Source organism: Pyxicephalus adspersus, chromosome 7 (genome assembly GCF_032062135.1).
Source record: "Pyxicephalus adspersus chromosome 7, UCB_Pads_2.0, whole genome shotgun sequence".
In the NCBI taxonomy this organism is placed as follows: domain Eukaryota; kingdom Metazoa; phylum Chordata; class Amphibia; order Anura; family Pyxicephalidae; genus Pyxicephalus; species Pyxicephalus adspersus.
Window position 1 is genome coordinate 2,255,048 of NC_092864.1, and position 15,143 is coordinate 2,270,190.

Below are 15,143 nucleotides of genomic sequence, written 5' to 3' on the forward strand. Positions count from 1 at the left end.
CCTTTGACTTGACATTTGCAGTAATGGAACTATAGGTGCTAAGAACACGAAAATTCAAATTTAGTTTGAATTTATTTGGAACCAAGAAAAAGTCAAAAAAGCCAACTTGACTTGCTCAAATTCTGATCCAAGATCAGATTAGCTGCCATCCAAGTCAAATCAACTCTCTGATCTGAACCAAATGCTGGAACTTTTTACTGAAACTTTTAGAAATGGGGGGTAGTTAGGATCCTCCACATGGTTCTGACTTTCTGATGACCTCCCTATTACTACGGCTTCATAGGAAAACACAATGGAGTGAAGAAGAGCACCAGGAATTTTCTAGTGCTGAAGATTCTTCAATTGGATGTTTCTCTGCATTACTGCTCAGACAGGTAATGGGAGAGACAGGTAGGACTTCTCTTCTTTAAAGAGGCCACTTTGTATTCCAATATTTCTCTAGTGACCTGGTCTCTTTAAACCCAAGTTTACTATTTGCACCTCCCTTTACCCCACTTATATTGCGTTTAGCATCTGCTCCACCATTTATTTTTGGGCCAATTACCATTTCTGTTTCTTTTTCCCTCCAAAATCTAACTATTTACTGAATCAGCAAGAAACATTGTAAAGCCAATACATTTTATATATTGAAGGTATGGAAGAATTTACTCTCCGACACTTGCCTGACATCCAAAATAAATCAATTGAGAATGTTTTTGTTGTAGGGTTGAGGATCCACCAAAGCTATAGACTTCTCCTCTTCAGCCTCTTCATGGTCACCTACGCTGTGACTCTGAGTTCCAATCTCTTGATCGTCTTATTAATATTCTTCTCTAAACTTTCACATTCTCCCATGTATATGTTCCTCTCCAATCTGTCACTGTCAGAAATTCTGTTCACCACCAACATTATTCCCCCAATGCTTCATATCCTTTTTAGAAATGGGGCTATTTTCTCCCTCGCCTGCTGTTTCATGCAATTTTTCCTATTTGGTGTGTTTGCTGTGACGGAGAGTTTCCTCCTCTCAGCAATGTCCTATGACAGATTATTGGCCATCTGCAAACCTCTTCATTACCAGCTGATTATGGGCCCCAGGTTGTGTCTTTGTCTGATCCTTGTCTGCTGGACAATAGGATTCCTGATCATGTCTATCACTGTAAGCGTGGTGCAAACTTTGAATTTTTGTAAAGACAACATCATTGATCATTTCTATTGTGACTTTATTCCAATAGTAAAGTTGTCTTGTTCCAATTCTACCACCGTTGAAATGATTGTATGTTTCCTTTCATCTTCAGCTTCTGTTTTTCCATTCTTCATAATCATAACCACCTATGGATTTATCATCAGAGCCATTGCTAAGATCTCATCAGTCAAAGGCAAAGACAAAGCTTTCTCCACCTGTAGCTCGCACCTCGGGGTCGTCTCCACTTATTATGTCACCTTGATTATGGTCTATGTGGTTTCACCTGGACATTTTGTATCAATGAACAAAGCTCTGTCACTGCTTTATACCGTGATCACTCCTCTAGTGAACCCTTTTATTTACACCTTGAGGAACCAAGACATCAAAGCAGCTATAAGACAAATCTATTTATCTATTAAAAGAACTTAAAAAAACTGCAGATAGACAGAAGACAGACAGCACCCGGTTTGCAGCACCCAGCCCACAGCACTTGGAAAAACCATACATAGAATCTGTATGGACATTTTTGCTGCTTAATCCTTACATTTACTGATTGCATGGGAACCTGTTCTTCTGGCATTCCAGATATATAGCGCTACATTGCTTACATTTAGAGCTTGTACAATTTGTTGCATGGTTTTACAAGTGTTATTCCTAAACTAAGGACAGTATCCAGTTATTTTGCATGTTACCATTACCGCTGAGGAAGCCTGTTTATGTGAAATGTGTCAGCAAATACTGAAATGACAGCAACCAACTTCTGGATACTGTGGGAATTAGGTGAACAAAATGGTAGGCAACTAGCAGGACTGGGTGCCAAATCAGGGTTTATTGAAAAAAATAGCAAACAATTGTCCCAAAAAAGGTGGCTTAACTTCAGCCAGATAGAGATTAATCAAAAACAAACACTTGTGTCCAGCTGTCCTTGGTGCTTTAACAGTCCATTTGCAACAAACAGGCAAAAAATCAACTAAAGTCACTTTGTTTGTTGAGTCTTGTCTCTCACCCTCTTTCTGTAGAGTCTTGTCTTTCTTTCTCTTTCTTTCTCAGAAACACACTGTAGAGGAAGGTCCTCCAGCAGCCTCCAGTAAAGTCTCTGATTCCTCTCTCTGGCAGCCATACCCTTTTTACTCCCTCTGGGAGCTGCCCCTTGACTTTTCTCCAGCAGAGGGGAAAACCCAGGATGGCCTGCTATACCAGCCACATTGAAACCCTGGAATTTAGAGCATTGAGATCAGCAACCTGCATGGTACATATCTGCCCTCTATTACCTTTCCTGCTGGTTGCCTACAATACCCATAAACTAGCAAATCATGCAAATAGCAGTATCTGTATAGGGCCTAGATGTATCTGTATGGGCAAAGAACTAAGTGCTGTATTATTAAGCAATTCTTGCTTTTTTCTTTGCTTTTAAAGTAAACTTTATTGAGTTGGGCCCACAATTTTTGTGGGCCAAAAATCCCTTTCTCCTTACTTTCAGTTGACTAGTTTAAGTAACTGAACTGTAGAGGCTGCAGAGGGCAATGACCTAGTCAATAAATTGTCTATGGTTTCCTTGCAGCTTATCTAGAAATACAGTATTCAGAAAGGACAGTGGTCTGGAGCCCGACACGTTTCATGCTGACATGTTGTCATTGTAACCATCCATGCTGACAAATTCTTCAATATCATTAGTAGACTCAACCTTTCAGCCTTTACTCAGTTCGAAAATAACCCCTTATCACCACATCTCTAACCTTGTGGAATTAAAAATCCTTTATTAAGACTAATCAGTGAATTTTTTCAAATATGACATACAAAATAACATTATTCTTTTCACTATCCCACCTGACTATCAAATGAACTCTCTAACACCACATAACAATAGTCTTCATCCTCTTACAATGACCATTTATTGCGGCTAACAATTTCCAGTCTCTACAATACCCCTGAGGTAGCCTAAGAGCAAAACGCGTTGGGATTCCATACCACTGTCCTGTTTGTTTACTGTATCTCCATATTCTGCTTACCTATGATTTCCACAAGATGAATATTTGTACAGGTTACTGATAGTAGAACTGAAGTAGACAGCTAAGCCCCATGTAATTAGGGCTTATGGTCTAGTTTGTCATGATCTTTGATTGTAACTGTATATGCTAATTACTACAATATATATGGTGCTAAAAAAGCTTTTAGCTTTCATGTAATGTGTAGAAGTTGTATCCATCACACACCTAACAGGTTTGCCCACAAGTCTTGCTGGCTATTCCTAACAAATCTTGCTAGGTATTCCTAAAAAAAAATGTTAAGGCCACTCAAAGCTCATTGATGGTCATAGGGGCAATAACAATCTCAATCAAGATATTCTGTAACAAAGAATGCTGGAAAAAATAATGGCGGCCATGAAAGAAAGGTGTCCATCATTAAAAGTCCCAACAATGGATATGTAAGTGATAAAACTTGGCCAGGGATCATTGGAAGAAGGTGGTCTATATCAGATGGATTCACTATGGGAAGAAAACATTCTGGAGGAGGCAATGTAAATTAAAAGATGTATCGGATACCACAGAACACTCTCAGAGGACTTTTGAAGTCTTTGCTTTGATTGGTTGGATCTGTTTTGGTGGGTACAAGGGAGATACACAATGTTACGCAGGTTGTCCTAATGTTTTCAATGTCAATGTATCAATATAATGTATACAGAAATCTATGTCTAAACTTTGAATTATTCATGCCTTTGGTATCTTGATATTTATTGTGTTTAAATAAACTTGAAGTTTTGTTTAGTGTTTAGTGATAAGGATTATTAGGAACACTTGTAAAGCGTTATTCTACCATTGGACCTAAAGCACAAAGCGTACATCACCTGATATTCCCAAGTAGTCTCCTATCCAAGGGCTCAGACCTGACCCTCAGCTTACAAGATTAGATAATATCTGGTGAGTGTTTAGGGTGGATGGGGCAAACATTAAAGTATGTTTTTGGCATGTGGGTGGAAATTGCAGTCCCTGAAGGTGACCCACACGTACACAATGGGAACTTACAGTACAAAATTCATGCGGATATCCTGGTTGAGATTCAACCCAAGATTACTGTCAGCTCCAAATACTTGAACTGTGAAATACTTCAGGAGCACAGTTTTCAGGTCATGCTACCCTAGAAACCTTTTTATGTGCTACCATATTGAAAAGAGGGTACCTACCCCACTGGACATTTCTGGAAACCTAACTCTGCAATGCAAGATTGCTAACAATTTATTTTTATTATCTATTATTATTATATTATCTATTTATTAATATTATTTATTATTATTATTATTATTATTATTACTATTATTATTAATAAATAATAATAATAATTTTGCTATCCACATCAGGTTTGACGACTATTCAGCAGAAATTTACCTTCAATTCAGGTTGTTTCAATCGTTTTGTAGTTTCCCTTGTCCCATCTGGTACAAAAATATAATAAAGATAATGGGACAGCAAATAAAGGAATATCTCCATAATGGAATCCCAGTTAGCAGTAAAAACCTGAGAAGAGTTCTAATCTACCATCACTCCATCCAGTGGTAAAAACAAATATTTGGATGGACATACCCTATGTGATTAGCAACACACAGGGTTAGTCTAACAGTGAACCAAAATATGAAACCCCCTTATTCTTATTCTAATTTTAATCTATTTGCTACAAGGAACATGTACTCAGTTGGCCTAATTTATTAAAGCTCTCCAAGGCTGGAAAGGAGAAATTTTCATTGGTGAAGCTGAGTGATTCAGAAAACCTGGAATGGATTTCAAAGGTCATCTGCTATGTGATGGCAAATGTTTTCAGTCTTGGACCGAATCCATTCTAGGATTGCTGGGTTACCCAGCTTCATTGATGAAAGTGTATTCTGTTCATTATCCTCTCCAGAAGAGGGACTAGAACTTCCAGGTAAAGGCTCCTGCAGCTAAATGAGGCTGGGGGCATGCTGTCAACATAGAATGCTGGAGATTAGCGGAAGGGGTCTACAGGACAAGAAATCAGGTGGAAATAATGGCCCCTGTGCTGAAGGTTTATGAACATGCTACTTATCTTCTGCAATTGCAGCTGCATGGCTGTTGGTTCCACATTATGGATATCTACATCTAAGAAAAACATGATTTGGAAAGCTTTGATGCTGATCAGGGACTTGTTGTAGATGAAGACTGCAGCGTTCGGCTATGGAACTGGCGTCTGGTGAGTACAGGTGCAGTCCAATCGCATGAATTTAATCTAGTTTTATAGGGGTCTTTTTATAAATGTTTTCACTTTTTACTTTGTTTTCACCTTTTACTTGTGATTCATACATGTGTATAAAATGTGTAAACCTTGGGTAAAAGTTGGGTGAATCTTGGGTAAGAACATTTACAAATAGAATTTGAAACAAGTCAGGGATATGGAAGAACTGCAGAGCAATGTAACTAAATTCCAAAAATGGGCCCCCCGCCTCCTCGTTGAAACTGACAATACCAGGAACACAAGGGGCACAATAATAATAACATTAGACGTTTATTTGGACAATGTTTAAAGAACAAAATCATTTTGGAACACTCAAACATTAAAAGCAAAATAGCTCAGAATGTGGAGTCTGGCAATGTGGGGAACAGCGAAGTTGTTTAGTATGAAGGGATACCTGTCCCTCAAGCGACGCGTTTCGCAGCAATAGGCTGCGTTCTCAGACTGTGATATTGCCATTGAAAGGTATCTTCCATGCCAAAGTGTCGAATCCTCTCTCCTGCCCATGTAGGCGGTTCTAACCCCGGGTGTGCCTGCTCCTCCATGTTTATTGTGCATAACCCCGGTTGCCAACCAATCAGGAGATTGCCTTTTAATAACTACTATTTAGCTGGCTTAGACACAGCGCTCAGTGTTTGAGCATCGTGTCTCCAGATTACTGCTAAACCCCCTAGCTCCACTAAAATGTTTCCTGCCCAGCAGCTTGATGATTGTTTTCCAGTCCAGATCCTGTTCGGACCCCTTTTTGTCCAGTCTGTTGTTACCCTGCTCTGTTCTCTTGTGCAATTTCTGTCTCGCTTTTTGGCATCCCCAGCGTTTCCTATGATCCTCTGTGTCCTAGTGCTGAATCCATCTCCAGTGACTTTTTATTGCATTTCGGTGTTTGACCCCGGGCTTGCCTCATATTTACATAATGTATTGTAGTTTGAGTTTATTGCAATTTTTTCTAATAAACTTGAATTTTCACTATTTTCCTGCTTTACCATTTGTCCCAATTGATTTCCTAGAACAATTGAATTCAAGAAAAGTTATTGTTATTTTATTTATTTAATTTGGCATTTATTGTATGTCAGAAAATGAAAAAGGATCCGTGTTCAATCCCAAATCAATATAAACTGATCTGTATCTATCCTGAAAGTAGAAGTAGAAAAGTAGAAGAAGAAAATGTTTTGGTTTGAGTATAAGCCTAAGGAACAAAATGCGGCTATCACTCCTGACATTCAATACAGTCATCATCAGAAATGCCAGAAAATAAATGTGAATAAATACATCTATGTTATATTATTTTTAAAACATTTAGAAAAAACTAAATCACTTGTGCTCAGTCTGTTTATCATTTTGCACTCTTTTTACATAATATTTTGTGCATTTTTGTGTGTTTAAATGGTCTTTTGTGCATTATTGTTGGTCACGGGTAAACAGTGCTGTTTCCTAAGCAAAATATGCAAAAAACACTAATAATGTCCCAGTTATTTTTTATATAATTATATTGTATATATTATTCAGTATATGGCATCATTGTAATATAGTAGATTTGTTTTTTTGTTGTTTTCATCTTTTTTTGTATTTACAATTTTTTTGGTTTGGTTTTATTAATGTCATATAATTATTTTAGCGTGCTTATTTGATCGGCCATGTGTCATTAAGCATTCCCTGAGCATTTCCATTCTATGGAGACATCAGGTTACATTAGGTTATTTCACAGGCCTAGGAGGTATATCTACACGCTCAGACAGGGATGTGCATTTACATTTGTCGAATGTTCATTAACTCTTATTGTAACTAGAGCATGTTTTCTGGCACTTTAAAAACACATTTTTTGCAGGGTGATATTAATTTTTTGTCATTTCATTACTACAATGCTCATTAAAGAACTTTTACTGTTATTTGAAGGACACAATTTTTTATTGTATTATTTTATTATTCATTATTAATTTGTTTTTTATTATGTATTCTTTTTTTATATTATTTTATATTTAGCTATGTGATCTTTTTCCTTTTTTACCTCCAATACCCTGAAAGGTGTCACATTGCTGTTATAATGTTACAGGGCATTTCACACATCTAAAAACAGCAGAAAAAAGTTTGTTAATTGGTGGCCATTGTAACCCTTTCACTGCTGTCATCAGGTTCACATTTTCTATGCTGGCCTTTCACAGTTTTCACACCGACCCATAAACACACAGCACAGCCTTTAACCCTCCTTACAGTTCCTGCAGGCGGATGGCTTTTTGAAATCTGCAGGATTAAAGGATCATTTTGGTTTTATTCTCTTACAAAAGGCTTCGGCTTCACACACACCTAATAAAAAGCACAGAATTCCTAGTACAATTATAGAGAGATTTATATTAAAAAAGAAATATAAATATGTTTTCAGAAATGATGAAAAGACAGGATCAAACTTGCACTTCATCCCTATTAGCAACTAAGCAAGAAACACAAATACATCTGAAATGTAATATAAAGGTTGTGATAATCCCAAAGATGCGTAACATGTTTATGTGTTCACTTCCTCTTCTTTCTTCATCTTCTTTTACTTTCTTCTTCTTTCTTTTTTAGTATTTTTCTTCTTCCTCTTCATTTTTTTTCTAGTCTGTAAATGCTTGAATCCTGTGAATAGAAGTGCAGTCTATAAAATGGCACAGACAATAGTTGCACACAAATATTTTACATAAAAAACTATATTTTTACACAAGCACCTCAGATATAAAATAAATGTGTGTTGTATGATAAAGGGGCACTCTATTAGAGATATATGTATCATGCACTTGCCATTCAGTAATCATCATCAACACCCAGGATTCCATAGAAAGCTATTCTACTGAAGTTCTGTGCAGACCAAATAATGCTAAGTTTTAGGGGCACCTTGGAATCACTTAGCCAGCATTTTCAGTTGTAAATTCCACTCCCATTAAAGAAGATATTGAACTACGTAGGCAATACAAATCCATTACTATATTATACCTTACACTTAAGTTCATTCAAGCTCACCACTGGACCCATGAGCTAAGAGGAATGGACATTGACCACTATCCATGTTCTCCTTACAATGGGGACGGGGCGAGAACACAAATACAGATTGATGTTTTTTGAACGGTGGAATGTTTTAAATGCATGTTTTCCCTTTGTTCCATTCCAGTCCCCCCCTCTTATCCCCTTTTAACCCCATAACCATTTCCTGAGCATTTGCAGTTGCTATGTGGATGTATTAGGCTATGGTTTAGACATGTAGCCTGTTTTGTTTTTTGTCGCAATAAAGGGGACTAATATATCCCTAAAATTTTAAGTTGGTCTGTTGGAATTTCAGGAAAAGAACTTTCTTTAGAAAAGTGAATAGGACTGCAAATGCTCATGGTATAGGTGTAAGGGGGAGAAGGGGGAAGAAAGAGGTTTTAGGCTCAGGAGGTTTTTGTGCAAAAATAAATGTGTGTATTTTTCAAGTCACAATTAGTACATACATCAAAGGTACATATTATTTATTTTATATCCAAATGTATGTTATTGTCACAGGGTTTGGATACTTTAATCTAGACATAAGACTTCTTCCAATGTCATACAAAGTACATATAAAGATTGAAAACAAGGTAAGAAGGGGACCTGGTATGCTCGCATGATTCCCAACGCGTTTCACCTCTTATAGGCTTCTTCAGGGGTATAAATTTTCAGAGGTTATATGATTTCTATATTGTACAAATACAAGATATAAACATATAGCATATATATTGTCAAAGATTATTAAATAATATAGTTTTGTTAGAGATCTAGTTTGTAAAAACATAATAATCCTTCTTTTATATGGATGTCTAGAACTTAATTCCACAGTTAGCTACGGTAAACCTTCAATTGAACAATCAACATCTCATTTTAAACTTTCATATTTGATGTTTAAAAAACAACATATTAATGTGATCTTAATAGCGGCCAAGGGGGAATTTTTCTATCAGGTCAAGTGGAGGGATTTAAAGGCAATATAGAATGCATGCTGCTATAACAAGAAAATCAATTGCAATGGGAGAATTCGATTGGATTCAGGTTGGAAACAGCAGTGACCTGAACAGGAGAAGTAACGTTCCCATTAAATTGTACTACAAAATTTTACTTAGATTTTTGTTTTGTTTTTTTAGGGTCAAATCTCTTAACTGGGATAACTTTTTGTAAATCTGTAAACTCAATTTGTATGAGCTTATTTATTAAAAGCATGGAAGAATTTACTTTCCAGTACTTAATAAATGTTCAGAATAAATCATCAATTCAAAATGTCTTGTTGTGTTGTTGGGTTGGGGGTCCACCAGATTTACAGAATTGTCCCCATTGGATTGTTCATGGTAACCTATGCTATGACTGTAACTAGCAATCTCTTGATCATGTTGTTGGTGTTCTTCTCTAATCTTTTACATTCTCCCATGTATATGTTCCTCTCCAATCTGTCACTGTCAGAAATTCTGTTCACCACCAACATTATTCCCCCAATGCTTCATATCCTACTTAGAAATGGGGCTATTTTTTCTCTCACCGGCTGTTTCATTCAATTTTTCTTATTTGGTGTGTTTGCGGAGAGTTTCTAGTGAACCCTCCTCTAGTGAACCCTTTCATTTACACCTTGAGGAACCAAGAGATCAAAGCAGCTATAAGACAAATCTATTTATCTATTAACAGACCTTAGGGAATATTTTATTTACCACAAAATCATCGTCCAACCTCATTTGCATGCAATGAAGTCCTCATTTATTTTAATTCTTTGATATCTAACAGAACAAAAAAATAAGCCCAGTGCTATAAACAATAGGAGGCATTTACAATAAATTATTTACTGATATGATCACAATAAATTCATTTAAATGCCTGCCATCATTACTGTTCTGAAGAAGTTTGGCACTCCAACCTGAAACATGTCTACATTATTCTAGCTAAAAGAGAAATCGAACTGAAAAGCCTAAACAGGATGGGCAGAGGGCATAGTCTCCAGGATTGCCTGTGGTCTCCCTAAAGCTAATATTTTCTTTATTGTTGATTTACAGCACCTTTTCCTCCAATGTAAGGAATATGTTCTGTATCTGTCACACTAGTATATTGGTGGACGGTGTCTCTGTGTGAAGAAGTATTGAAATGGAGGTTCTAAAGACAGTTACCCATACATACACTGTCTTTTCTGTTCTAACAGCATGGCCTATGAGTTTCACCAACCTACCGTTTTCTTGCTTGGTACATATTTAGTCAGTCCATCAAGTTCAATCACTAGGGAAATAAACATTCTAGAAAGCAGCATATTCCAGATAAAACCATATATATATACAGTATAACATTGCTTAGAGATATTGATTGTTCAATTTATATTTTAATAAAATGTTAACTCCAAAACCTTTAGTGGCCTACTTTTGGAATGTCTGTGTTATTCGAAAGACCAACACACATTATAAGACTTGCTCCAAGAGATTGAAAATAAATTGTGCATCCAAAGAATTACAGCCCCAGTTAGGGGGATAGGCAGGGTGATAAAAGCAGCTGGGAAGGATGAAGGATAAACGAAGTAAGATGGGCAAAAGAGGCAAAAGGGTGCATTAGGGAAGAAGGCAGACCAATGGGGCCAGCAGGGTGAACTATGGAAGAAGGAAAATCATATGGAACAGCAGGGGCTGTGGGGTACAGTGTCAAATGCTTTAGCAAAGTCCAAGTACACTATATCTACTGCTACTCCACTGTCAACCTTTTTACTTACTTCCTCATAAAAAGAGAAAAAAAAAGGTTTGACAACTTCTGTCTTTCTTGAAGCCATGATGAATATCACTTTTAATAATATTTTCTAGCAGAAAGTCTTTTATGTGGTTCTTTATCAAACTCTCTAGGATCTTTCCAAGTTACCTGGTAATGACTTTGCTCCCTTTTTGAAGATAGGAACCATATTGGCCTTACACCAATCCACTGGTACCGTGGCAGTGACTAAAGAGTCTATAAATATTTAAAATATTGGCTTTTAAATAACCGAGCTCAGTTCTTTGAGGACACGTGGATGTAATCCATCAGGTCCTGGTGCTTTGTCATCCTAAATTTTTCCCAGCTGTTTATTAATCATATAAATTCTGAGCCATTGTGACTCATGTGGCAGTCACATTGCTACTATGAATATGGACTTGAGCTCTGACATTTTCACACAGAGCTAAAAAAGTGTTTAGTAAATCTGCCTTGTCTTTATCCCCAGTTACCAACCCAACAACATCCTTTAGGGCGCCTACATGCTCAGATCTGATTTTGCACATTTTATCTACTATTTACATCTTTTGTTATATTCTTTATAAGTTTCAAATGATGAGGGTGATCCTTCATTTTTATATTTTTAGAATGTCCTTTTCTTGTTCCTTATGGCTTTTTCAACCTATGTGATTCACATAGGTTTTAATCTTAGCCTCCTAAACGTATTACCCATTGGAATATATTTTTCAGTTTGCTTTTGTAGAACAGACTTGAAACATTCCCATTTCTGTTCTGTGTTCTTTGAGGACAATATTGTCTCCCAGTCCAAGTCACAGAGAGCCGTCCCTAATAATGGAAAATTTGATTACTTAAAATTAAATGTTTTTATCTTTCCTGATTTTGTTTCCTGTTTACAGCTTACATTAAATGAAATCATATTATGGTCACTGCTACCCAGATTCTCTTTTATTTGCACATTTGTTATAAATTCCGCATTGTTAGAAAGAACTAGGTCCAGCAGAGTATCATTTCTAGTTGGGGCTTTTATAAACTGTACCATAAAATTATCTTGTATTAAATTCACAAATGTCCTCTCTTTTGCTGTGCCTGTAGTGCCATTACTCCAGTCAGTGTCAGGGTAGATGAAATCTCCCATGATTAAATCACTTCTACTTTTTCCTACTTTTTCTATCTGTGCTAGTAGTTGATTTTCTATTTCTTCCATAGCACTGAGGGGCGCTATAGCAGACTCCAATCATTAATTGTGTTGATCTCATCGCTTGTTCCATCCGCAATTTCTTCTTTCACAATTACTTTTAGATCACTTCTCACATACAAACCAACACCACAACACTTCCCTTTGACTCTGTCCTTATGAAAGAGAGTTTAACCAGGAATGTGTACAGCCCAGTCATGTGAATAATAAAGTCAGGATTTAGCAATACCAACTAAGTCATAATTCCCCTCACTCATTAAGGCTTCCAACTCCCCTATCGGTGAACAGGCTCTTTAAACCATTGCTGCTTTTACCATCATTGTTGGCCAAATCCTTTTGTTTTTCAGTACAACTACTACTGCAAAATCCAATGTTTGTAACATGGGAAGCGCCTTACAATTATCCATAACCCTCCCCCCAACTATCCCCAATCCACATTCTACTAGTGTCTGACCCCTGACTAACCTTTCTGCCACCTTATTTAACTGTCCCACCCCCCTCTGTCCTAGTTCACATATCCTTCCACCATTCCTCCAAATCTTTCCCTCAGCACAGCAGAACCCCTTTCATTTAGATGTGTTTAGCTGACTAAGCTCCTTCTGCCTTTCCTGTGTTGTGCATGGCACTGGCAATATTTCAGAGAATATAGCCTTGGAGGTCCTTTTCTTTAACTTGAAACCTAGTTTAATTATACTGAGGATCCTCCATCTTCCGTCTATCTTGTCATTGGTTCCAACATAGACCAAGACAGCCTGGTCCTGTCCAGCCCCTCCCAATAGTTTGTCCATTCGGTGGACCACATGCCGAGCCCTGGCACCAGGGAGACAGCAAACCATTCGGTTGAAGGGATCCGGGCGACAAACTATTCTATCTGTCCTCCTGATCATAGAATCCCCTAAGACTACCAATTGTTTTTTCCTTCCTGTGTTTCCCTCCCCACCACTACTAGATGTGCTGCTCTCCCGGCTGTTAGGGGTAGCAGTAACATTCAGAATTGTCACCACTGGGGCTGCCACCTGCACATCTTCACATAGCTTTGCAAACATGTTGGAGTGCTCAAACACAGGGCTAGCTTTCCTTTTCTGGGAGCCCCTACCACTCCCTCTATTTCATTTATCCTGATTAACCTCTCCACCCTCCACATCTAAGCCATTAACTGCCTGCTTAATGAGCAGGAGACCCCTCTCAANGTGATCCAGTGATTTCAGTGTTGCAATGCGCTTCTCCAGCTCTCCAATGCAAGATACCAGAAAGGCGACTTGCTCACATCTGTCACAGCGTTATTCACCTAGGAGCTGTTACTCCATTTGTCCATCCATATAACAGACCGTGCACTGAACCAATCCTTCCAGCTTCCTACCACTCATCTTCACAGTAACAATGTTTGTTTGTTTACAAGGCGTTATAAACGTTTACTTACAGTTTATGGTTACTTTAAGGATTTAACTCCTTTTGTTTTCAAACTCCACTTGATTAAAAAGCCACTTGTTTCACCCAGTTGGGTTAGGGCGGGGGCTAGGGTGAAGGAATGGGCACAGAGTATAGATCATAGGGAATTGGGTCAAGTGGACAGGTAGTAGACGGAGATGATGAGAGAAGAGAGGAAACGTCATCCACAGTAACAGGGCTGAGGGAGGCCACGCATGATTTACAGGTGGAAGGGGTGGGTATGGTTGGAGTTCCACAGTGTGCAGAAACATCATGTCTGATTTTATCAATTTTATCTCTGAAGTAGGTGGCAATGTCTTGGGTGGAGAAGGTTGTTGTGGGGGGAGCAGGTGTGGGGTTTATGAGGAGTCAATTGTTGAGAAGAATTTGTGTGGGTTGGAAGCTTGAGAGGAAATGACAGTGGAAATTATTTTGCTTGGTGACAGTGAGTTCAGTGTTAAGGTTTTGTAGTCTGGTTTTGTAGTCCTTGAAGTCAGCACCCAGGTGGTGGGGGCAAATTTATCCAGAGCCAAGGAAAGAGTGTAGTTGAACTGGGTGGCGGCTTTATCTGGGGAATTGATTTTGGAGGGAGTGGGGGATAGGTAAGTAAGGCAGTTTGAGAATAGGTTGTGGTAAACTTTATGCATACCTCTCTGCCATTGGCCAGGTCTGGGATGCGGTGGAGGGGGGCTGGAGTTAGATAGGTTAAAGGTGATTAGGTTTTGGTCAGAAAGGGGAAATGGCGAGTTTTCAAGGAGGGTGAGGTTGCAGAGTTTGGAAAATACCAGGTCTAATGTGTGTCCGGCTATGTGTGTGGGACCCTTTATGTTCAGTGTAAGTCCAAAGGAGGAGGTAATGGAGAGCAGTTTGGCTGATGACAGATGGTTGGGCCATCCACTGCAACATTACAGTCACCGAAGATCAGGGTGGGCAGCACATGGGAACGAATATGTGGAAGCCAAGAGGCAAAGTTGTCAAAAAATTGTGAGACTGGGCCGGGGGGACAGCCCGTACTTTGTTGCCAGGTCTAGGAGTATGTGTGAAGTGCAGGCCTCCATAGGAGAGAGCAGCAGAAGAGTCAGAGAAGGAAATCCAAGTTTCAGTGAGAGCCCAGAAGTATAGAGATTTAAAGAGGAGAAGGTTGTGGATGGAAGTTAGCTTATTACAAACGGATCTGGTATTCCAAAGATTGCCAGAGAAAGGGGGTAAGAACGTATGGGTAGTGGGGATGGTAATGAGGTTAGGAGGAGGGTGAATCTTGGTGAAAGGGTAGGGAAGAGGGAGGCTGTGGGTGGACCAGGGTTGGGTGAGATGTCACCAGCAAGTAGTTATGGAGAGGAATGGTGCAAAAGTACAGACAAAGAAAGCAGGAGGGTGAAGGAGCAGATGGACAAGGGGTTGACAGACTGG

General features: G+C 38.5%; 1 protein-coding gene across 1 annotated transcript; it reads left to right on the top strand.

Annotated features, from left to right (window-relative positions):
* The first annotated feature begins 634 nt into the window (after window positions 1-634).
* On the top strand, window positions 635-1,591 carry LOC140334674 (olfactory receptor 11A1-like). Its single transcript, XM_072416914.1, has one exon. It carries the CDS (start codon window positions 635-637, stop codon window positions 1,589-1,591), a length of 957 nt encoding a protein of 318 aa, XP_072273015.1.
* The last annotated feature ends 13,552 nt before the right edge of the window (window positions 1,592-15,143 follow it).